Below are 25,938 nucleotides of genomic sequence, written 5' to 3'. Positions count from 1 at the left end.
ATTTCCGGTGATGTCTCTATGGAGACCTTTAAGGATACGCTTACAACTACGTCCTTATCGTCTGCAGTTGTTACAAGCTGTAAAAAGCCTACAGGGTACGGTTTATCTGTCAACTTTGCAAACCAAACGTTGCTGCATGACGATGAATATATTCTGGATCGTGTCGTCTTCGGTGATCACTTGACAATTCACCTAAGTGAACATTTGTAAGAAAAACTGCTGTTTCATTTGATGTATTATTTATAGATATAAATTGAATGTAATAAATGCTACAAAGCCTTAGAACCCGCATATTGATTTTGAAAGGGGCCTGTATTACACTTTACGATTGTTGTGTAAACGCTGTGTAAGTGGTTTAAAGGTCTCGGGTTAGATGCGCAGTACGTTCTGTAAGCTTTGTGATCGATGCTCTTATTGTGCTTGTGTTGCCATCGTCCTTTGTGTTGCCATCCAGGTGGCGGTATAGCACTACGTGCACCATGCCTGGCGGGAAACTCACAATTGTTCTTGTTGCACCTCCTTCTCACTGCCACTAATGTATGCGAGGAGCTGGATGTTGTGGAACTGGGAGTGGGGTAAGGTACTGAATTCTGTCTCGCGTGACACTGTTATGCTGACTTGAGACTTAAATTCTGGTAGACACCATTCACTTTTACGTCCCTTCTGTAGTCGTCCTCCAACAGAGCTTCCAAGTCTTCTGTCGTCTATGACGCTGTTCACCGGTTGGGCTGACCGAAAGACAGATGGGTCCTCTCAACCCAGGTACAGAAATTAACCTGTCGAGCAACGGCTTGAACGATATGAAGACAGAGGTCCTCGTATATGAGTTGCGTGTGTTGGTTCTTAAAAAGCATTAAAGGTTTAATTAACAGGAATGGGGTTCCTCTAACTACTGAATTAAAAATATTGGATCAGTTTAATACCAGTTTCTTACAGTTATTCCTCATAAGGTCATACAATGACGGAAAAGAAAATCGCAGCACCAAGAAATAATTACTGTAGTATAATGTCCGAAAGAACACATACCATCTTTATATATACAGGGTGTTTCAAAAATGACCGGTATATTTGAAACGGCAATACAAACTAAACGAGCAGCGATAGAAATACACCGTTTGTTGCAATATGCTTGGGACAACAGTGCATTTTCAGGCAGACAAACTTTCGAAATTACAGTAGTTACAATTGTCAACAACAGATGGCGCTGCGGTCTGGGAAACTCTATAGTACGATATTTTCCACATATCCACCATGCGTAGCAATAATATGGCGTAGTCTCTGAATGAAATTACCCGAAACCTTTGACAACGTGTCCGGCGGAATGGCTTCACATGCAGATGAGATGTACTGCTTCAGCTGTTCAATTGTTTCTGGATTCTGGCGGTACACCTGGCCTTTCAAGTGTCCCCACAGAAAGAAGTCACAGGGGTTCATGTCTGGCGAATAGGGAGGCCAATCCACGCCGCCTCCTGTATGTTTCGGATAGCCCAAAGCAATCACACGATCATCGAAATATTCATTCAGGAAATTAAAGACGTCGGCCGTGCGATGTGGCCGGGCACCATCTTGCATAAACCACGAGGTGTTCGCAGTGTCGTCTAAGGCAGTTTGTACCGCCACAAATTCACGAAGAATGTCCAGATAACATGATGCAGTAATCGTTTCGGATCTGAAAAATGGGCCAATGATTCATTTGGAAGAAATGGCGGCCCAGACCAGTACTTTTTGAGGATGCAGGGACGATGGGACTGCAACATGGGGCTTTTCGGTTCCCCATATGCGCCAGTTCTGTTTATTGATGAAGCCGTCCAGGTAAAAATAAGCTTCGTCAGTAAACCAAATGCTGCCCACATGCATATCGCCGTCATCAATCCTGTGCACTATATCGTTAGCGAATGTCTCTCGTGCAGCAATGGTAGCGGCGCTGAGGGGTAGCCGTGTTTGAATTTTGTATGGATAGAGGTGTAAACTCTGGCGCATGAGACGATACGTGGACGTTGGCGTCATTTGGACCGCAGTTGCAACACGGCGAACAGAAACCCGCGGCCGCTGTTGGATCACCTGCTGCACTAGCTGCGCGTTGCCCTCTGTGGTTGCCGTACGCGGTCGCCCTACCTTTCCAGCACGTTCATCCGTCACGTTCCCAGTCCGTTGAAATTTTTCTAACAGATCCTTTATTGTATCGCTTTTCGGTCCTTTGGTTACATTAAACCTCCGTTGAAAACTTTGTCTTGTTGCAACAACACTGTGTTCTAGGAGGTGGAAATCCAACACCAGAAAAATCCTCTGTTCTAAGGAATAGACCATGTTGTCCACAGCACACTTGCACGTTGTGAACAGCACACGCTTACAGCAGAAAGACGACGTACAGAATGGCGCACCCACAGACTGCGTTGTCTTCTATATCTTTCACATCACTTGCAGCGCCATCTGTTGTTGAAAATTGTAATTACTGTAATTTCGAAAGTTTGTCTTCCTGAAAATGTACTGTTGTCCCAAGCATATTGAAACACCCGAACTCTTACCCGGGAATCAGTGGTAAAGCTGCGAGTAATGAGTATGATGGGTAGGGGCACTATGAATGTAGTGAGGGACAATAAGTTGAGAATGTGGGTCTCACGGGAGGCGTGCTATGGGTAATTCCCTGCGGTCGCACTATCCTCTGTCTCCTCGGTGGCTCAGACGGACCGCCGGTACGGTAGCTCAGCGTGTTCGCCCTCTTTAATAAAAAAAACTGAGTAAGGGAGTCAATGACCAACTTGAACGGATTTGTGACGTCCGCCCAGACCAAAAGGCAACCAACAATACCGAACAACATGGAAAAAAAAATAAAAAGGGATAGAACGTCTGCCATGTGAGCAGTAGATCCAAGGTTCGAGTCCCGGTCGAGGCACACATTTTCAATTGCCGCCCGTCGGCTTACATCAACGCCTGTATGCAGCTAAGGGTATTCATTTCATTGTAATTTTATTTTGACACTGTATCACACAAGCAATTTGTAGTGAAACTGCGTCCTTATGGAACGTCTCAGTTATGTGACTGGATTCGTGATTTCCTGTCAGAGAGGTCACAGTTCGTAGTACCTGATGGAAAGTCATCGAGTAAAACGGAAGTAATTTCTGGCATTCTCCGAGGTAGTGTAATAGACCCATTGATTTGGGAGAAAATCTGAGCAGTCCTCTTAGGTTGTTTGCTGATGACGATGTCGTTTAGCGACTAATAAAATCATCAGAAGATCAAAACAAATTGCAAAACAACTTAGGAAATATTTCTGTATGGTGCGAAAATCGGCAGTTGACCCTAAATAACGCAAAGTGTGAGATCATCCACATAAGTGCTAAAAGGAATCCTTTAAACTTCGGTTACATGATAAATCAGTCAAATCTAAAGGCCGTAAATTCAGCAGAATACCTAGGAATTACAATCACGAACAACGTAAATTGGAAGGAACACGTAGAAAATGTTGTGAGGAAGGCTAACCAAAGACTGCGTTTTATTGGCAGGACACTTAAAAAATGAAAATGTACCAGATATACTAAGAAGACAGCCTACACTTGTCCGTCGTGTTTTAGAATACTGCTGCGCGGTGTGGGATCCTTACCAGATACGATTAACGGAGTACATCGAAAAAGTTCAAAGAAGGGCAGCACGTTTCGTACAGGGTGTTTCAAAAATGACCGGTATATTGGAAACGGCAATAAAAACTAAACGAGCAGCGATAGAAATACACCGTTTGTTGCAATATGCTTGGGACAACAGTACATTTTCAGGCGGACAAACTTTCGAAATTACAGTAGTTACAATTTTCAACAACAGATGGCGCTGCATGTGATGTGAAAGATATAGAAGACAACGCAGTCTGTTGGTGCGCCATTTTGTACGTCGTCTTTCTGCTGTAAGCGTGTGCTGTTCACAACGTGCAAGTGTGCTGTGGACAACATGGTTTATTCCTTAGAACAGAGGATTTTTCTGGTGTTGGAATTCCACCGCCTAGAACACAGTGTTGTTGCAACAAGACGAAGTTTTCAACGGAGGTTTAATGTAACCAAAGGACCGAAAAGCGATACAATAAAGGATCTGTTTGAAAAATTTTAACGGACTGGGAACGTGACAGATGAACGTGCTGGAAAGGTAGGGCGACCACGTATGGCAACCACAGAGGGCAACGCGCAGCTGGTGCAGCAGGTGATCCAACAGCGGCCTTGTGTTTCCTTTTGCAGTGTTGCAGCTACGGTCCAAATGACGCCAACGTCCACGTATCGTCTCATGCACCAGAGTTTACACCTCTATCCATACAAAATTCAAACACGGCTACCCCTCAGCGCCGCTACCATTGCTGCACGAGAGACATTCGCTAACGATATAGTGCACAGGATTCATGACGGCGATATGCATGTGGGCAGTATTTGGTTTACTGACGAAGCATATTTTTACCTGGACGGCTTCGTCAATAAACAGAACTGGCGCATATGAGGAACCGAAAAGCCCCATGTTGCAGTCCCATCGTCCCTGCATCCTCAAAAAGTACTAGTCTGGGCCGCCATTTCTTCCAAAGGAATCATTGGCCCATTTTTCAGATTCGAAACGATTACTGCATCACGGTATCTGGACATTCTTCGTGAATTTGTGGCGGTACAAACTGCCTTAGACGACACTGCGAACACCTCGTGGTTTATGCAAGATGGTGCCCGGCCACATCGCACGGCCGACGTCTTTAATTTCCTGAATGAATATTTCGATGATCGTGTGATTGCTTTGGGCTATCCGAAACATACAGGAGGCGGCGTGGATTGGCCTCCCTATTCGCCAGACATGAACCCCTGTGATTTCTTTCTGTGGGGACACTTGAAAGACCAGGTGTACCGCCAGAATCCAGAAACAATTGAAAAGCTGAAGCAGTACATCTCATCTGCATGTGAAGCCATTTCGCCAGACACGTTGTCAAAGGTTTCGGGTAATTTCATTGAGAGACTACGCCATATTATTGCTACGCATGGTGGATATGTGGAAAATATCGTACTATAGAGTTTCCCAGACCGCAGCGCCATCTGTTGTTGACAATTGTAACTACTGTAATTTCGAAAGTTTGTCTGCCTGAAAATGTACTGTTGTCCCAAGCATATTGCAACAAACGGTGTATTTCTATCGCTGCTCGTTTAGTTTGTATTGCCGTTTCAAATATACCGGTCATTTTTGAAACACCCTGTATTATCGCGAAATAGGGGAGAGAATGTCAGTGAAATAATACAGGATTTGGGGTGGACATCATTAAAACAATCCGGCCGGAGTGGCCGAGCGGTTCTAGGCGCTACAGTCGAATCCTGCCTCGGGCATGGATGTGTGTGATGTCCTTAGGTTAGTTAGGTTTAAGTAGTTCCAAGTTCTAGGGGACTGATGACCACAGCAGTTAAGTCCTATAGTGGTCAGAGCCATTTGAACCACTGAAACAAAGACGTCTCTCGTTGCGGCGGATTTTCTCACGAAATTCCAATCATCATCTTGTTCCTCCGAATGCGAAAATATTTTGTTGACACCGACCTACATAAGGAGAAACGATCACCATGACAAAATAATGGAAATCAGAGCTCCTACGGAAAGATATAGGCTTTCGTTCTTTCCACACGCTATACGAGATTGGAATAATAGAGAATTGTGAATGTCGTTCGATGAACCCAGTGCTATTCACTTAAATATGATTTGCAGAGTATCCATGTAGACGTAGATGTAGATACTCGCCGCTCGCTATTAGACATTTTTCGTGGCATAGTACCACTTTCCAATGCCCGCGACATAGAAGGAAGCCGCCTGTGCTGTCCGCCACTTCTCTAGGTTGGTCTGCAGTTCGTCGTCTGTGCGAAAACGTTGTCTTTATATTCAGCGGTTCATGTGAATAGAGGTGAACATCAAAGGCAGCTAAGTCAGGTTGTATGGTGGGTGACCAAACACTTCCCATGGAAACCGCTGCAAGGGTGACCTCGTTTGCAGCCCAGAATTGTCATGAGGAAGGGCATTCACGACAGGTATGTTATGTGGGGTTACATGAAATCAGGTGCAATCTCGCAGCGGGCACCCGTATTTGCTGTGAGACACTACTGTTCCAGGCTTTTTCACGTGCTCATTGTGTGCTCAGAACTGAAAATACGTGACGCGATCGACAGGCATACTAGAGAGACTGACTAACACATCTGGGCAAGGTTTCATCGGATTTTCAAACTTGTTTCCATTTTACGACCTGTCGTACCTTTCTTTCTCAATAGCCCTCGTAAAACAACAAATCCAGATGGTTCATTTAACTTTACATCAGGGACGTCAGTGGTCGAGCAAGCAAGGTGCATCGCCAAGTTATCTATCAGATCAGTTTCCTGGAGTGGCCGAAAGATCCAGAATTTAGTAGGTTCCACGAATGACACAGTAGGCATATAAGAAACGCACGCGCTGGCGCATAAAATGGCATAACAGCAAGGCACCCACAAAGCGGAGCGATGAGCGCCCTACGAGATGGAATCCATAATTTGCGGGACTGGTGCTGCCATCTGGAAAGTAGGAGTAGTAGATCTTTGTACCGCTAGGTGGCGAGATCTGCATATCTGATGAGTCAATGTGCAGAGTGGAGTTCAGTTGGGAGGACGCGTTGCGTGTCCACAGTGATCCCGTAATACTCTGTGTTTCGTGTGTGGCGATTTTACGATGGCTCCACGAACAGAACAGCACGTGTGTATCAAATTATGTGCGAATCTCGGGAAAAGTGCTACAGAGACCCTTGAAAAGATTTAGCAAGTGTTTGTGGGACAGAGCATAAGCCTTATGCGCGTCTTTGAGTGGCATGATCGATTCATGGTCGGCCGGACAGACGTTGAAGATGATGCTCACAGTGGAAGGCCCATTAGCCGCACAACGCCAGACATTGTTGCCAAACTTCAACAGTTGGTTCGTGCGGATCGACGTCGAACCATTCAAGACCTTGTGCATGAAGTGAGTATTGGTTATGGGACATGTCAACGAATGTTGACTGGTGAACTGGGCATGCATCGTGTCGCTGCAGAATTTGTGCCAAGGATCTCGACTGCCGACCAGAAGACACGGCGTATTGAAGTGTGCACGGACCTTCGTCAGACTGCATCTGATGGTCCAACTTTCTTGTCATGGGTTATCACCGGCGACACGAGCTGGATTTACGGTTATGACCCAGAGACAAAGCGACAGTCGTCCCAGACCCAAAAAATCGAGACAGGTGCAGAGCAAAGTGAAGAGCAAGATCATCGTTTTCTTTGATAACATGGGAATTGTGCACAAATAATTCGTCCCACCCAACCAAACGGTGAATTCCGCATACTACTGTGACGTTTTGCGACGACTCTGTGAAAACGTGCGGCGACGACGGCCTAAACTTTGGCGTCAAGGGAACTGGACGCTGCATCACGACAACGCGCCCTTTCACACGTCCTTGCTCACCAGGACCTTTTTGGCAAAAAAAAAAAAAAAAAAAAGAAAAACATGGCGGTTGTAACCCACCCACCGTACTCACCATCTTTGGCACCTTGCGACTTCGCGCTATTCACAAAACTGGAGCTCAAGTTGAAAGGCCGTCGGTTCGACACTGTAGAGAGGATTCAAGAAGCATCGCTGGCGCTGATAAACACTCTAAAGGAACAGAGCTTCCAGAAAATGTTTGACCAGTGGCAGAAGCGCTGGGACTGGTGTGTATGTGCGGGTGGGAACGACTTGGAGGGTGATGGTGACCATTAGTCCATAGGTAAGGTTTTCAACAGATGGCAGCACCAGTCCCGAAAATTTTAAATAGCACCTCGTATTCGTATCCATGGCTTGGGTCTGGGATCTGGGAGATCGAAGTTTTTCACCGTTCTCCCCCCCCCCCCTCTCCACTCCACAAAATATAATTAGCTGTCACCCCCACATTGGACGTGCAACAGAAACCTAGAATTTTAATAATAATAATAATAGTAATAAAATATACAGGGTGTTACAAAAAGGTACGGCCAAACTTTCAGGAAACATTTCACACAGTCAAATAAACAAAAGATGTTATGTGGATATGTGTCCGGAAACCCTTAATTTACATGTTAGAGCTCATTCTATTTTCGTTCTTCCACCTACGCTCAATGGAGCAGGTTATCATGATTTCATACGGGATACTCTACCCGTGCTCCTAGAACATGTGCCTTTACAAGTACGACACAACATGTGGTTCATGCACGATGGAGCTCCTGCACATTTCAGTCGAAGTGTTCGTACGCTTCTCAACAACAGATTCGGTGACCGATGGATTGGTAGAGGCGGACCAATTCCATGGCCTCCACGCTCTGCTGACCTCAACCCTCTTGACTTTCATTTATGGGGCCATTTGAAAGCTCCTGTCTACGCAAACCCGGCACCAAATGTAGAGACTCTTCGTGCTCGTATTGTGGACGGCTGTGATACAATACGCCATCCTCCAGGGCTGCATCAGCGCATCAGGGATTCCATGCGACGGAGGGTGGATACATGTATCCTCGCTAACGGAGGACATTTTGAACATTTCCTGTAACAAAGTGTTTGAAGTCACGCTGGTACGTTCTGTTGCTGTTTGTTTCCATTCCATGATTAATGTGATTTGAAGAGAAGTAATAAAATGGGCTCTAACACGGAAAGTAAGCGTTTCCGGACACATGTCCACATAACATATTTTCTTTCCTTGTGTGTGAGGAATGTTTCCTGAAAGTTTGGCCGTATCTTTTTGTAACACCCTGTATACAATATTTAAATGCACGAGTAATCATAGCACTTTACATCCGTAGTTGGAGCAGCGATTTAGTATTTTGGGAGTTACGACCCTTCCCCCTCCGCCTTCTCTTGGGTTTGCGCCTGATGCTCGACTGCGACAGCACAACAGGTCGGCACTAGCGCCCCACCATCGGTGACTGTGGCCACCTTGTACAGTTCCAGGAAACCCGAATGCTTGCGAGATATCCGGCGATGCGCACAGGCTAAATAAGAGGGGCAACTGAAATCCAGAAGCGCAGGCCGCCAACACCAATAGAGAGGACGTCTACTGGTTGGCTATCTCTCGCTGCCGGCCGAGTGTGAGCGCGGATCAGAGGCTCACTTGGTGCTGCCGCCACCGGCTGAATAATCCGCGCATGCGTAATCAGCGTCCATTTTCCGTGATTATTGCAGGAAACTCTCCCAAGCTTCTCACCAGTTCACGCTGGGCGACCCGTTACCAGCAGTCCGAGGCAAGCTTTCGTAGCGAGCACTTCGTTGTTTACGCAAAGTCCTGCAGCAGTCAATTGACTCGTTTGCTCGAGCAGTGTTTCAGTGTTTGTGTTGGTGTTGCGCTGCCGTCCGGGTTTTCGATATCTAACTAGCGTTTCGCATCTGCTCTCTGTTTTACAGCATGAGTAGCGGCTTATAGGGAGAAGGAGAGGATCCACCCGTCTCGAATATTGCGGGCATTGGCCTGTTTATTGTTCATGCGGCAGCTGCCATTGCGTTTTACACTGTAAATAGTCATTATAGGATGTAGTCAGTATTCCGAAGTAAGAGTGATTTCAGGTGTGCCGAAGGGGAGTGTCGTAGGACCGTTGCTGTTCACAAAATATATAAAAAAAACCTTGTGGATAACATCGGAAGTTCACTGAGGCTTTTTGCGGATGATGCTGTAGTGTATAGAGAGGTTGTAACAATGGAAAATTGCACTGAAATGCAGGAGAATCTTCAACGAATTGACGCATGGTGCAAGGAATGGCAATTTAATCTCAATGTAGACAAATGTAATGTGCTGCGAATACATAGAAAGAAAGATCCTTTATCATTTAGCTACAATATAGCAGGTCAGCAACTGGAAGCAGTTAATTCCATAAATTATCTGGGAGTAGGCGTTAGGAGTGACTTAAAATGGAACTACCATATAAAATTAATCGTCGGTAAAGCAGATGCCAAACTGATACTACTGTAAGGTATTTCCTGTTGTTGAATGCCCGAAGAAATTCACAGTGCAGAATAGAAAGACAGTCAGGACCTCCCTTATCCATTCAAAATCCAAACTTTTTTTTGAAAGCAAACTCTTGAACTTCAGCCACCGCTCAAAAAACGTCTTAAGAAGCTATTCAGGGGATTTCCCGACACACGAGGACAGCGTGACGGACCTGTGTGACGTTGAAATCCCAGACGTTACTTTAGGTTTGATACGTAATGTCGTTAAAGGTTCGTAGAAGTGTCGTCAATCTGGCAAGCCAAAGAACATAGGACAGTGAATATAATCCACTCCATGGACAGAGCCCATCAAGGGCTTCATCAGTCTCTTTATTTCTTTCAGCTGAACGGTAGGCATAAGAAACTGTCGGATACTTACCTACTGGGGGATGAGCTGGACTGCAGACGTAATGAGCTCTCAAGTTGTGAAGCACAACTTCCAACCAGTTGCCATCCATTTCGCCGTGGCCTAGGTACCAGTTACGGTTTATGAGCTCCCTTATTCTGTTCCACATATCATACATTTTGGAATCTCTAGCCACCTTTTTATAATAATTTATCCAGTTAAGAAGTTTTTCTGTTTTTGTAACCTCTTAGTTTGATTATCTGTCTTCCAATATTGCAGACAATCTGCTCGAGACGTGGAGACCTTATACCGCTTTAGTTCTAGACGACAGTAGCAGTCACTCGTGAGCAATATGTTTTCCTCTATATCAAGGAGTTTCTAACCTGAAACGAAGTAGTATTTATTTTGTGTATAGAGAAGTTTGCAGTCTCATTTAAGACGTTGAGGCAAACATAGCTCGATACGTGTTCTGGACCTTTACTGATACTTCGGCAATTGTATTCTCTATTGCGTTTTCTGAAAAAGTGTCAGTGTGCTGTCTTGATTATCCTAATGTGTCATGCAGTAGCGATCAAACAGGAAAATCAGCAATTGGTGGTGGTCAGCAGCCTTTGGCATCACCAAAAGGTTTCGCTATGAGAACCTGCACTTTTAGGTAGGGTCTTTCGTTTGATGTCCTGCTGTGGCCATCAAGCAAGGTATGAGGTATGGAAACTCACCAAGGAAGAAAGAGCAGATGTTTGGCACCATTAAATCTACCCTAAAGGTCAATATTTCAGTGTTAAAATGGTTCAGAGGTAAGTCCTGCTTCAGCATACAGAAACATCAAAACAACCTTCTGTGAAATTAAAAGCAACAACGATTAGAGAGCAACGGCAGTTCTGCTCTTAAACATGGGAGAGAGCAGGTAGGTGGAAAGAGTACATTGAAGGCCTTTAAGATGGGAGGACTTGACTGATTACATAAAGGAAAAAGAAATGTCAATAGATATGGAAGCCATAGGGTATCCCGTATTAGCCAGAGTATAACAGAGCTTTGAAAGACATGTTAGGAAGTACGGCAGATCGAGTAGATAACATCCTTTCGGAGTTGTTAAAATGAAGAGGGAACTGTTTGTGTAGAATCTAACAGACTGTATAATAGCCATCAGATTTTCGGTAAAAGGTCATCCAGATAATTTCGAACATAGTAAGTGTAGAAAAGTGAGAGAATTATAGCACAATCAACTTAACAGCTCCATGCTTCCTCGACTGACTCGCTAAATCGCTCGGTGTTAGTTCCACAGACTAGGTGTGGGACAGTTTCGAACAGCTGGTGAAATTTAGCAATAAACACCCCAGAAAACTGCTAGCTCTGTGAGATCTAATCATCAATAAGTGACTTCAGCCGGATACGGCATGCATACCCTATTAACTTGTTTTCTCCTGGAGTAATTAATTTTTTGTCCAGTGTGCTTATGCTTTCAGGACTTTTCTTCTGTTTTTGACCGTACTGTGTTCTGTAAGAATGTGCGACAGTGTTTTTAATACTTTGTGCATATGCTATCTGATCCAAAGTATTTGGACAAATTTTATTGGATTTTAATATGGGCCGAGTCCACCCTTCGCCTTCATGACGGCTTGACCTCTACTGGGGACACTTTCATTCAGGTTTCTAAATGTATATGGAGGAAAATCATCCCATTCTTCCTCAAGAGCCGAAACAGAGAAGGTAGTGATTCTGGACGCTGGGTTGTTTCTGACTCATCCCAAATGTGTTCCATTGGGTTCAGGTCGAGAGTCTGAGCAGGCCAGTCCTTTTCAGGAACTTTATCGTCCACCAACTATTGCCTCAAAGATTCAGCTTTATGACAGCATCGATTGTCATACTGAAACAAACAATCGTCTCCGAACTGTTCTTGTAGTGTACGTAATACATAACACTGAAAAATGTGTTTATATGCTTCCACTTTTAGGGTTTTCTTAAGGGGCCCATCCCATAACCACAGACAGCAGCCCCATACCATAACAACATCTCCTCCGTACTTCGATGTTGGCACTACACAAGATGGCAGGTAACGTTCTGCAGGCATTCGTGAAACCCAAACCCTTCCATCGGATTGCCACAGGATGTAGAGTGATTCATCACTCCAAATCATTCGTTTTCAGTCATCCATCATCCAGTGGCGTCATTCTTCACACCGCCTCGTAAGTCGTGAAGCACTGACTCCAGAAATGTGTGGCTTATGAGGAGCTGCTCGACCGTTACACACAATTCTTTTTAGCTCTCTACGCACTGTCATTGTGCTAGCAGGAGTAATGGTGGCACTTTGGAACGCACAAGTGATTCCTTCCGTTGATTTCGTGCGAAGTGTTACAACCATCCTACGCAACGCTAGACAGTCCCTGCCCGCCAGTACTTGACGTCTGGCTGGTCTTGGTTTACCTGCGAGTATTCCTTCGTGGTTTCACTTCACCAAGGGGCGACGCGAGCAGCTTTAGAAGCATTGAAACGTCCCTGACGAATCTGTTACTCACTTGAAATCCGGTAATTAGTACACGCTCGAAGTCACTGGCAAGCTCTCTTCACTAACCCATTCTGCTGTTATTACTTGTCTGCTGGCAGCACAATATCCCCCGCCTCCTTTTAGATGGGCGCTTCCGCTTCTCGCGACATCTAGTGGCCAAATGTTGATGGTGTTGAGACAGCAACTAGCCATAAATTTATTTTCAGTTCCTTTTTTCAAAAGGTACCGTTACTGGTATCATTACGATTCATCTTCAGACGGTTTTCATGCTTTCATTACATCATGTGCCCGCTTGGTTGGCCGTGTGATCTAACGCACGGCTTTCCGGGCGGGAAGGAGCGCCTCGTCCCAGGCACGAATCCGCCCGGCAGATTTGTGTCGTGGTCCGGTGAACCGGCCAGTCTGTGGATGGTTTTTAGGCGGTTTTCCATCTGCCATGGCGAATGCTGGCTGGTTCCCCTCATTCTGCCTTAGTTACACAATGTCGGCGATTGCTGCGCAAACAAGTTCTCCACGTACGCGTACACAACCATTACTCTACCACGCAAACATAGGGGTCACACTCGTCTGGTATGAGACGTTCCAGGGGGCTCCACCGGGGATCGAACCGCACAATAACCCTACGTTCGGATGTGGCGGCGGAGGGGTGAAGTGGACTGCGGTAGTCGTCGTGAGGTTGTGGACCACTGCGGCTGTGGCGGGCGGGGACGGAGCTTCTCCGTCGTTGCTAGGTCCCCGCTTAACACACAATACATACAATACAATGCAATTACAACATGTGGTGCGCTTTCTTGCAGATTAATTGTCCTAAAATATAAATAATACATAATTATAAGCATGCCACACAGATGGTTGCTTTACAGATTTGCATTGGATGTAACTTACGTGAAATGTCGGTTTGAAGTGTTTGTTTACATAGTTTTCGTCCAACAGATGTGAATGCATTCCCACTGCATTCTTATCATTGTACACGTAAATTTTTCTCACGGAACACTTTAGATTTGTTACAGAACAGATGTTAAAACACTCATATGTTTGTAAGCACTTTGTATGCATCAAAATATGTGGCGCATGTTAGAAATCTATTCTGTGACAAATTTAAAGTGTTTCGTGAGAAAAATTTACGTGTGCAACGATAAGAATGCAGTGGGAATGTATTCACATATGTTGGACGAAAACTATGAAAACAAACACTCCAAGCCGACGTTTCACGTAAGTCATATCCAATGCATCTGTGTGGCGTGCTTATAATTATGTGTTATTTATATTTTGGGACACTTAATCTAAAAAACGCACCACATGTTGTAATGAAAGCATGAAAACCGTCTCCCAATGAACTGTAATAGTTCGAAACCGGTAAGGGTACCTTTTCAATAAGGGAACTGAAAACAAATTTGTGACTGGTTGCTGTCTCAACACCATAAACATTTGTCTTCAAATAATAGCCACGGTCTCCAACCATGTCATCATATGACAAAATTGCATCTAGTGGTCAGTTTCGCGCTATATAGGGTGTCCGAATACTTTTGATCAGATAGTGTATTTTTGGTCAGTACTGTATCCAACAAGAAAAGGCACTCTTTTTTTCAACACCTTGTACATGTACTTTGGTAGATGCGGATTGCCCTTTGCTTGTAAAGAAAAGTGCCGTCCACTGCAGGCAGTGCCTCGTGTGTTGCAGGCCACAAAGGCGGCGCAGACGCGGAGGAAGAGAGCAGCTCGGAGGAGGAAGTGCCGAAGAAGGCGTACGCGCCGCGCACCAGCATCCTCGACTCGGCGCCGACGGGCCCGCCGCCTACCGACACGTCGGGCTCCAACAGGTACTGCCCCGGCATCTGTGGCCAAATCCTGCACGAGCTGCTGAGAAGACTGTGCGGCCACACGTGAGCCATAGCGCCGGGGTCCGCCTAGGCGAGAGCTGAGGCCTCCGCGGCTGCGCACCTCCCGGCATGCCGCTTGCACACTCAGGGTCGGCTTGGCTAGAGGGTTGAGCGGACGCACCGCGGTCCACAGCTACCACAGGTGTTCCTAGTACTCGCGGCCTACTCACGGGCAGCTTCCCCAGTTCGCAACCACCCCCGTAGGCTGCTTAACGGTGCAGGAGCTTACCTAACACAAATAAACGCTTCAGCTTCAGTAACAGGTCCACGAACAGCTGTTCGTGAACAGTGCAGTGAAAGTTCCTGTTTGTACGTAAAAGTATGCTGTAAACGTCGAAGAAAGCACTAACTAGTAGCATCTCAACCCAGAAATTCCAGACAGTCCTGCACTTCCACACTATATGGAAATACGAAATATATATTTTACTGTAGTGCGTTTTGAACGAAAAATATATAGACTTTATATCAACTTAAATACGTGTAATTGTATGTTAAGTTAGTTATCACCCACTTTTAGTTAAGCCCTTCATCACACCCCTAGTTTTTTTCCACCCCTAGAATCCCTTTGTGATGATGCAGCATGTTGCAGCCAGCATGAGAAATTTATAACAGGTAATGGAAACTTGTCAAAACTTGAAGTGGAAGGAAATACGTTGCAGAATCTGCAAAATGAAGTAAGAAATGTGCACTGGAAATGTGAATAATATGGATCAAAGAGGCTGTACTCATCAAAAGTGGACATCGCGATCAGGCGAACAGAAAACAAAGAAACAAGCTCATTTCAAACTTATAACAACAGTCTTTCAGACAAATTGGTACCAGAGCTACTACAATCAAAAAATCTTCGTACGAATTTTAACGAAGAGAATGGTAAGACGACAGCTGTGAGATACTAGGGCTGGATAAAAAGTATTGGCAACACTGCCGTAACATGAAGTACGTCTGTCAAATGGCATGGGCGCTGCCTGTAGCAGATAGCAGAAGACCAGTTGAAGAAGTACAGTGAGTGGCTGAATCTCTTGCAGTGTGTACTGTTCGAAAGTGCGCGAGGCCATTTCAAGCGCCCTAACAATATGTTTACGATACACGGAGAAATTTGATCAAGACTGAAGTGGTACATAATCGGGGCAAACAACAATGAGTTCGGGGACTGCGTGAGGCATGTGGTGATGCAGCATTGGCATATCGTATGGTGGCGAGATGGGTGAAAGTGTTTTGGAATGGCAGGAATGTCATCTAAGATCGGTCCATTGTATGGAAACGCCATGGTTCTCCTGACCCACAGCACATGCTCTGCGAAGCAGCTGGTGGCAAAGAGATGGCTATTGTGGCTTACAGTACCCAGGGGTTAATCTGAAGCACATTGCACCATAGGTGCAGATGGTCACTGCACCTTCATCTCACACTGAAAAGAAAGAGAGGACACCATCTAGTACAGCGTCTCATCATCCTTCATGATGTCAGCAGGTGGGACTCATGCAGGAGTTCCTGCATACATGGGGATCGGAGATACTGAACATCCGCCGTATTCATCCGATATGAATCCATGCGATTACGACCTGTTCGCCAAAATGATGAAGCCTCCTCATGGCATAAGCTAAAACACAAGAGAAGACATCATCTGTGCCATAGCGTGGTCCCTGCTACACATCGATAGAAGTGGATGCACTGACAGTTCACGACGACTTGCATTTGTGTGGGGAAGTATATCGAGATGCAGGGCTATTTTACTGACGACATGTAATATGATGAACGTCTGTCAACAAAAGCTGGTATGAATTATAACGGTGTTGCCACTACTTCTTATCCAACCCTTATATATCGAGAGGTAATATCGAACTGTTGTCAGTATAGTACTAAAAGAGATGCAAAGGACACTCATTCCACTCTGGCAACTATAAACTTCATGCCTTATTCTTTCTTAAAGGCCTGATTGAGACCTTCACTTCTGGCGAGTGTAGCTTTCTGAAGAAATGTCTGAATTGGGTAGTACCTCAAGAAAGGAATGATGTTGTGATTCGACGTTCCGTAACGTAATACACATTATTTACTGTTTCTTATACTTAATTATATAGAAATAAATTTCAGGTAGAGATCCTTAGATTATATTGCAAATTTCATTGGACTGGTGCTCAGTACTATTAACTCAGGTTTTTCTTTGTTTTCAAAAGAAGTCACGTGGAGTGTTTTGTGAACAAAGGAGGGTGTATGTATAAAATACTTGGGCTGTACTGCGGTACTAGACGCGCCAAATGTGTATTAAATCTCTACCAATCGAAAAATTCCTGCAATCTCCTCATTAGGAGTAAGACTGACTACTGACTCTGCTTCCTTCCCCCTGTCTCCCATATGTTGCTTCAATCCCTCATAGGTATAAAGTGTTCTACGAGACTTTCAAAATTAAGAAGCTCTTCAATGCATTTCATTTGAAAAGACTCGAACACACAGTTCTTGGATAAATGCGCTGATACAAATGTTGTCTGCCGTCGGCAGCAAGCAGTCCAGTACATTTGTTTTGCCCATACCCATAGTGCAGCGGCTAGCGTTACTGCCATTCATGTGAAGTTCGAGATCATCAGTAACCAAATCTCATTTTGGAATGTTGTAAAATGAAATCCACATCTCATGTGGCCAAATTAGAAATTGCTGTGTGAAGCAAATTGCGAAGCTGACAGGCTATCTTCAGCAGTGGGGTTGAATAGAGAGGGTTTCATAAGGCTGGAAGCGACAAATAATTATTATCATCGTTATACAACATCAAAAAAAGTTTTGCATCACCCCAGTTCCCAGAATTCCTGAAGATAGACGTTGACTGTGGATACCGTATCACAGGCACATTCCCTTTCGCTGTTCAGGGATGTCACTAAACCCGCACAAAGAGACAGGAACTGTCGATGACATGCCTCGCTCAGGCCGCCCAAGGGCTACTATTGCAGTGGATGACAGCTGTCTATGGATTATGGCCCGAAGGAACTCTGACAGTAACGCCACAGTGTTGAATAATGCTTTTCGTGCAACCACAGGACATCGTGTTACGACTTTTATCATTCAAACTGCGCGCAATTAGCTACATGATGCGCAATTTCACTGCCGACGTCCTTGACGAAGTCCATCTTCGCAACCACGACACCATGCAGCGCAATACAGATAGGCCGAACAACATGCCGAATGGACCGCTCAGAGATGGCATCATGTTCTCTTCACCGATGTGTGTCGCATATGCCTACAATCAGACAATCGTCGGAGACGTGTTTGGAGGCAAACCAGTCAGGCTGAACTCCTTAGACACACTGTCCAGACAGTGCAGCAAGGTGGAGGTTCCCTGCTATTTTGGGTTGGTATTATGTGGGGCCTACGTACGCCGCTGGTGGTCGTGGTAGGCGCAGTAAGAGTTTTACGATACGTAAACGCCATCCTTCGACCGATAGTGCAACCATGTTGGCGAGGCATTCGTCTTCATGGACGAAAATTCGCGCCCCCATCGTGCACATCTTCTGAATGACTTCCTTCAGGATAACGACATCGCTGGACTAGAGTGGCCAGCATGTTCTCCAGACATGAACCCTATCGAACGTGCCTGGGATAGATTGAAAAGGGCTGTTTATGGACGACGTGACCCACCAGCCACTCTGAGGGATCTGTGCCGAATCGCCGTTGAGGAGTGGGACAATCTGGTCCAACAGTGCCTTGATGAACTTGTGGATAGCATGCCACGATGAATACAGGTATGCGCCAATGCAACATGATTTGCTACGGGTTATTAGAGATACCGGTGTGTACAGGAATCTCTGAAGGTCTCGTTGAATGGTGGTACAACATGCAATGTGTTGATTTCATGAGCAATGAAAAGGTCGGAAATCAAGTTTATGCTGATCTCTATTCCAATTTTCTGTAGATGTTCTGGAACTCTCGGATCAGAGGTGATGCAAAACTTTGTTTGATGTGTGTAGCAGATGTAGCTTACATTTAACAAAGAAAGCTCAGTAACACCAATACTCAGTCTTGCTTCCAATGGAGAGTTTGAATGTTGGAATCGAAATGTTTTAATTCACATTTGAGGCTAGTAGTACGTCGCTTGTATACGAAGATACTTCCATGAAATATTCTATGGACAAATAGATCACAGAAATATAATTCGCCATATTGGCGGATATGTTTTCCATGACTTTCTTACAATAAAGGACGTATAGGGTGTCCCTCCTAAGAGTCGTCAGATAGATTTTCTCTGCTATTTCGGCCGATATGTACAATTTAGTTCTTGTAATATGTATCTTGAATCAAGCTACACAAATACTGCTTGTCATGTCTTTCATGAGATGGCCAGTGTCGATAGAGTGCGTCGATTAGTTTCCCACTACAAACAAAATGATTTCTGAACCGGAATTTTACATGCACTCTATAGAGTGATCCCAAATTAATCTATAGCGATATTTGTGCTATCAGTATCTATCAACAGGGTCAGTGAAACACACAGAACAACCAGTATTGCAGCAGCAACAGCAACGCCCTGGCTGCACTGACTGCTGCGGTCATGCAGCATCACTCTCGGTTGGTGTTGGAGTACTGGCTATTCTTCGTATTCTCCTGTCCCTGTTAACATATCGGCAAAACCAATTTCCTTCTAGGCTAATATGGAGTCGTTGTGTCGAATGAGTACCTAAAGAGCCCCTTGAAAAATCTTTCTACACTCAGCATTGCATGAAAGATGTGATGAGCAGTATTTGCTTCGGCTGACTCCAGCTACACATTGCAATATTGAAATTGCAAATATCTCCCGAACCGACTGAGAAAACGTGCTTGGCGATTCTTAGGAGGTATACCTGGTATGTATGTACTGCAACCAGTCGTATTGTTTAATGATTATTAGTTTTGTGTCATTAGTTTATTAGCAAAGCATTTAGAGCTACTAGTACACATCTAGAGGCATCACGACATGCAGCTCACTTACATGTTACCTATGGCACTAATACTATTAACTCAAATACTGTTAATTTCTGGAATTCCCATGGGACATCAATAATTAAAATTCACTTGGCTCCCAGAATAGAAATTGAATAAATGTATGGAAAATGTCTTGCAAAATACGTGGTGAATGTTTTTCTTCACATGTCGTATCTTTATCCACTGGTTACAGCGATGGTCGGGCATATGTCCTCGCTTTAGTAGAATTTTTCTGCACTTTTTAAATCACGTTTCACGACGTTTTTAACGTGAGGCAAGCAAAGTAATGTACTAATACACAAAACTGTTTTCTTTGCACATTTAGCTACATCTTCCAGGTACTTCTATACATAGTCGCCGCTCCGACTTAGACATTTGTCGCAGCATTATACCAAATTTCCAACACCATCGTCATAGAAGGCAGCCGCCTGTGCTGCCCGATAATTCTCTACACTGGTCTATAGCACGTAGCCTGCGCCCAAGTGTTGTCTTTGTATCCAGCGTTTCATGTGAATAGAGATGATACTCAGGACGAGCCAATTAGGGCTGTGTTGTAGGTGATCGATCACTTCCAATCGAAAAGGATGCAGGAGCGTCTTCACTGCCCCTGCAGAGTGCGGCTGAGAACTGCCATGAAGAAGGAAGTGCGTGGCAGTTGTGTCAGGTGGGCTGCATTCATTAAGGCGTAGCCTCTCAGCGGGGTCTCCTACTTGGTGGGAGACATTGTTGTTCTAGGCACCTTTAATCGCCCACAGTGAGCTCACAACTGAAAAAAGGGTCTTGATGCTATCGACGGGCATACTAGAGACACTGCCAGAAACGTCTGTGAAAAGCCTCGTTGGATTTTCACAGTGGTTTCTATTTCGCGACAGATCATTCTTCACTTTCCTAATAGCTCTCGTATTTGCACAAAACATGAACACAAAATGGCCACCATATTAACACTATTATTTCTTGAAATTAGAGCTGAACAAATGATAGGCACGTTCCAATAGGCTCAACATTTTTGATGCATCACAGAGATTGCTACTATATCGAGCACTGCTCGAAAAGTCACGTGATATTTGGTCATGTGGCGCAATTGTAAAACCTCGACCTACATAAGCAATCTGATGTGAATGCGTCACACTATGGGGCCAAGTGAACATTCAAGAGATCCAGCATGAAGCACTGTGATGCAGTCCTACATGTACAACACTGTCACAGGCGAAGTGCTTCAGTGGATGTACCTTCTGCTATGAAATACTTGTTATCCAATTCTAGGAAAACTCGAATTTCGTGACAAGAATTAATCTTTTCACATCTTGTAGAGCGATATCTTCACTCAACAAAAGACTGAATTTCTTTTCGTTATTCGTCATAGTTACTGTGCTGCAGCAAATTAAGTAAATCAGTGCACGAAATGTTTAAAATTTGCGGTAGTAAAAAGGCGTTGTGTAGATCTTCTGTATGGTTCATTTTACGTCATACATTGCTGTGTGTGGGAATTGTACTTAGAGCTGAGAGCACACTGATGTCTGGTATTGGTTTTTATCTCTGTGGGAGGGTCGTTTGCAGTGTGCTCGGATCTGACCATGCACAACGTGAATCATGTGGTCGTAACACACATCCTATTCCGTAAACGGTTCAAAATATCGAACCAAGGTTTTCTACATATGATAGCATGGAGAGAGATGCATATTTTCTGTATGATTAATACTTGGAACTTCTTTATCTATTGTCTACTGAGATATAGAAGTAAATATAATTTTCTTTTGATGGAATGATTAATTTTTTCAACAACATTTAATATCTAGTCAGAGAAGAATATTGTGGCATTGCATGCATTAACACTGACAGGTTTCTATATGGGCTATTTAGCTTTAGTCGAGACTTGTTTGTTGTTATGTCACAAGATGTAATCACTATGTAACTACATTGTTTAATTATTTCGATTTCCAATGTGACATCTTGTTTATTTACAGGCTTTAGATTCTTTCTTGCTACATGTAATGATACCAGCTTGTCAACTAGTGTCTCCCTCAACGTTACTGAAATGGTGTTCATATGGGGACTACTGATACTCTACTTTGTTCCTTTTAACCTGTGATACCAGGTACCATGTATAATTTCCTGTCACCATCTTCAAAATTTACACGTCCTGCAGAACAAACGATGTACTGTACGAGTATTCTCACTGGTCAAAGACATATTAGTAATTACCCAGGACCACAATTATTTTTACGGTCCACTTCAACTGTAATGACGCGATGCTTGATTCTTTACTTGACTACCTGACAACCAAATAAAGTACATTAAACTAACTGTAATTGCGATCAGGATACTAAGTTACAGCGGCAAGACTTCTCATGCAGACAGTAACGTCACACATAACCTGATTGCAAAAAAGTGAAAACTCGAGAACTAGACTAAATCGTGAATGTGATCGTTTATTCATCCATTCATTTATTGGTTTCTGTTTATAAATATGAACTGCACTCTAGAAGATACAGCACTCTGTGTTGTGATTACTATACACACAAGAAATGAAGTTGCTCACAACAAAGTCTTCTAAAGTATTCTGAGGTCTCGGCATTTCACATACAGTAACAGGCTGTATTTCGTGGAGGACTGTTTTTGCAATGTGTATGCCATTGCAGGATGCAACCCAGCATTGATCTGACTGATTTCCTGCCACTCTTGTCTCCTTTTTAAACGAAATTCCCCTAGCGTATTTTCACTTAGAAGTAAGAGTTTCTGTTGTGTAATAATTTTGATACAGTCCATACAGATCAAATAGCATCTCTTATAGGATCAACAGCTTCATGCTGGTAATTAAAAATCTTGTTGAAAGGTAGCTTATAGAGACCTCTTACCCCACACAGGCACTTTCTCCATGACATTATCCATTTTTTTTGTCTTAATTCCTGCACAGTGTTTTCCAAGCTCATAAAGTTGAAATCGGTTTTAAGTGTGAGATGCTGCACCATCAATCACACACGTGGTCATTTTTAGGAAATGTATGATTCTAGATTCTACATCATCACTTACCATACTGACAGCATACCATGCATGTGCACTTTCATGAATGAGGTCGTCACTGAAAATATCAAAATGGAGTGATGTTCCAAGGAAGTGAGCAACACGTGACTCTTGTGATGTGTTCCAGTGGTAACTTCTGAACGTCGTTCTGCAAAGCAACAGACCAGTTCTCAGCAAAGTCGCAGGAATCGGCTGGTCTTTACAGTGTCAACCTGAAATCTGCTGAATCTGTTTTAATTGCTTGCACAAAAGAAAATACCAGGAAAAGTTAACCGCCAAGGAGTTAGGGCCACCCAGACCAGATCCACTGTCTGATAAAATGACGAAATCAAATAAGCGCGACTGCAAGCAAACATTTAACAAAGAAGTGTATAATAAGGGTAAGTTGTGTGAGTGCAACGTAAGAATGTCTGATTTTCAACCCGGAAGTTAATTCGTTAACTAACGCATGTGTTAGGGACCTTATACATTTTCCTGACAAAATAAAAAAAACACCAAAACTCCCACTTACACAAAAATGCGAAACAGGGAGTAGTGAAAGCTTAAATATTACCTCATTCTTGCCACAAACTGGACTTAATTATGTAGAAAACAACAAAATTCCACAAAAACTGTTCTTTCTTTTTTCAGATAAGCTATGCATGTTGTTACTGTTATATTATTATTATTATTATTATTATTATTATTATTATTGACAATAGGTGAAGTTGTATAAATTTGTTGATTAGCATAACTGCTGTACAGCAGATGATATTAATTTCTTGCTCTCATATTTATGTGAATTTAAAAATTTCTGAACACCCAGGATGTATACTTACGAGCCGCCACTGAATCTAAGCGAAGCATCTCTGCTAATGTATAACATCTTTGATTGCCGAAGTTTTTCAGAACATCTAGTGTACACAGACTATCTCTCTTAAGAGTTGTTAGGCCCATTTTCTCTGGTGTTACGGGAGATATATGCAATTTCGTTATTGCATTGTGTGGCTGGAGTCAGCCGAAGTAGTTACTGCTCGTTACGTCTTTATGTGTGGGAGTCGCGAGCAGAACATCCGTAGACGCACAGTGAAGGATAGCATTATTCTGTGGCGGCGCGCACAAGGGACAGATTGTTTATTCTTTGATTATATATAATAGTTCTTTTGTTATTGGTTCAATGTTAATACGAGCATTTCGTTGCAATAAAAAATAAAATATTACAGCCTTACTAATTCGTGAGGCTTTCTGAAGATTGTAATAAGTAGTACGTGGCGAAACATGCGACGCCCAATGTCAACCAGAAATCGTTTTTGGACTGACTCTAAGCAAAAGAAAATTGCAGATATTTGCGGAAACACTGGAGAAAATGCGCCTGGAGACTCTTAGGGAAGCCACTCTGTATATGATGGCCATCTTGTAATCATATTATGATGGTCCGTGCAAATATAGTGAAATAATCTTTCATAAGAATAACAAGTGCGTAGAACTTTTATGTATTAGTACATTGTACAGAGTTTTTCTCAGTTAAAAATCATTGTGAAATGTGAAACGTGATTTGAAATAGTGTGAAAAAAAGGGCTTCGTAGCGAGGACAATGGTCGACAAGGTAGTTCCTAGTGTACGAACACGTAACCCTCTTAATGTAACCAAAAATTTATGCCCCAGAACATTTTTAACAAGCAATCAATCATACATTTATTCCATTTCTATATAGTACGACAAATGTTCTGTCTTAATGAAGACCCTGGAAATCCAACAAATGAGTGACAATTTAGTTAACAGTATTAGTAGCGGAAATAGTCTTTAAATGATTTGTATGCTGTGATGCCATATTATTAACACTAGTGATTTGAGACTAGACGCTAGTAAATCAACATTTTAGATTAATGATGTTTTAACAAAACATTGTGACTTGTTGCTGTACGTACTCCTATCTTCTAGAAATCATAGACTTTGGTACGAGAAAAAGTAATAAGAAGACTGAACATTGTACAATTGACACTTCATTTCTGTTCGGTTAAGCAAAAGCTGAGTCACATAAGTTGCTGCGCGGCTGTGTATATTGACATACTGTGTAAGTTGTGAGTGGCGTGGAGCAGTTGGCTGATGACTGGACTTTTACTAACAGCAGCTCTGGCACCCGGCAAGGCAGTCTGGCCGCGGGTGAGCCTAGCCTGCGGGCTACTTCTCCCGGCGTCCCGTCTCAGAGATCAGAGTCCCTATCACTGGCTAGTGACGGAGATCTTTCGGTAGGGCAGCCGGGCAGTGACACTCACCGTGCAAGTGAGTTACGCGTCACACAGCTTCGGTTTGTGTGACCACACTACATGTTTTCATATTTCTCTTAGTCTGTGTTATCGCTAGCAGTATTGCTTACATAGTGCTTCAAACTAACCTAGGCAAGTACTTTGCATACTTAGTGTTCCAACCCAGCAGGTAACACCGTTCGTCATCACCTTAATGTTTAGCACATGTTTTAACATCCATATTTTATTCTTTATCCTGACGCTAACTAACGTCTCCCTAATCTTTCTCTTTTAAATTTTTATTTTGTTTTAAATTCCAACTACATGTACCAAATACTTCACACCAATTTTGTTTATTATTACTCTCTTTCATTCCAATTTTTTTATGTTTGGGGACTGTCAACACTCTGAAACAGGAGAGCTCAAAAAATATTGTTAATTGCAGAAGAACTGTATGTTCAAAATTTAAAGAAAATACTTTATTTGAACGACACGACTAGGTGGAAGAGTCTGACTGGTTCAGTATTTCGACGACATGGTTTTCGTCAACGTTAAGCACTCTTAGTGTACGGAGACTTCAGATGATCAGACAAAAAGATGAACACCATTTCTAGATGTATGAAAATAATATGGTTGGAAAAACGGAAATCGGGATTTCATTATCTTCTCCATTGCTTTTCAAGGAGAATTTAACTGGCGGGTCTGCAGTTGATAAATTATTTGATTTGCAAATAGACATTCCACACCTTAATTTTTTGCTATATTTATTTATCTCTCGTTCTTTGCGAGTAGCCACGGTTTCACAGTCGCCTCAAGCAATCGATGCTGACGTCAGCCAACTCGCAGGTCGACGTGTATCACATTCCTAGACTCTTTAATTTGGCTCTGGCCAATGGTGATGCGGGCTGAAGCCGGACGACTTTGCTGATGACAGGAATGATGGCTTGTGGCCCCGAAAATAGTCCCAAAAGACGAAAGTTAAATAAATCAAAACAAAGTATAGGTGCGGAAGGTCTATTCCCAAAACAAAAAGGAATTTGGGATGTT

At 43.5% G+C, this 25,938-nt stretch overlaps 1 protein-coding gene across 1 annotated transcript in view; it reads left to right on the top strand.

Annotated features, from left to right (window-relative positions):
• LOC126305103 (rab effector Noc2-like) overlaps positions 1-25,938 on the top strand; it is an 817,922-nt gene that overhangs the window by 716,828 nt on the left and 75,156 nt on the right. Inside the window, exons 9-10 of the mRNA XM_049992015.1 lie at positions 14,506-14,644; positions 24,774-24,928. Coding sequence (XP_049847972.1) covers positions 14,506-14,644; positions 24,774-24,928 — 294 coding nt within the window. The remainder of the gene's footprint in view (positions 1-14,505; positions 14,645-24,773; positions 24,929-25,938) is intronic.

The sequence above is a fragment of the Schistocerca gregaria genome, unplaced genomic scaffold (genome assembly GCF_023897955.1).
Source record: "Schistocerca gregaria isolate iqSchGreg1 unplaced genomic scaffold, iqSchGreg1.2 ptg000248l, whole genome shotgun sequence".
In the NCBI taxonomy this organism is placed as follows: Eukaryota; Metazoa; Arthropoda; class Insecta; order Orthoptera; family Acrididae; genus Schistocerca; species Schistocerca gregaria.
Note: the sequence above shows the minus strand (reverse complement) of the source record. Positions and strands in the feature narration are given on the sequence as shown.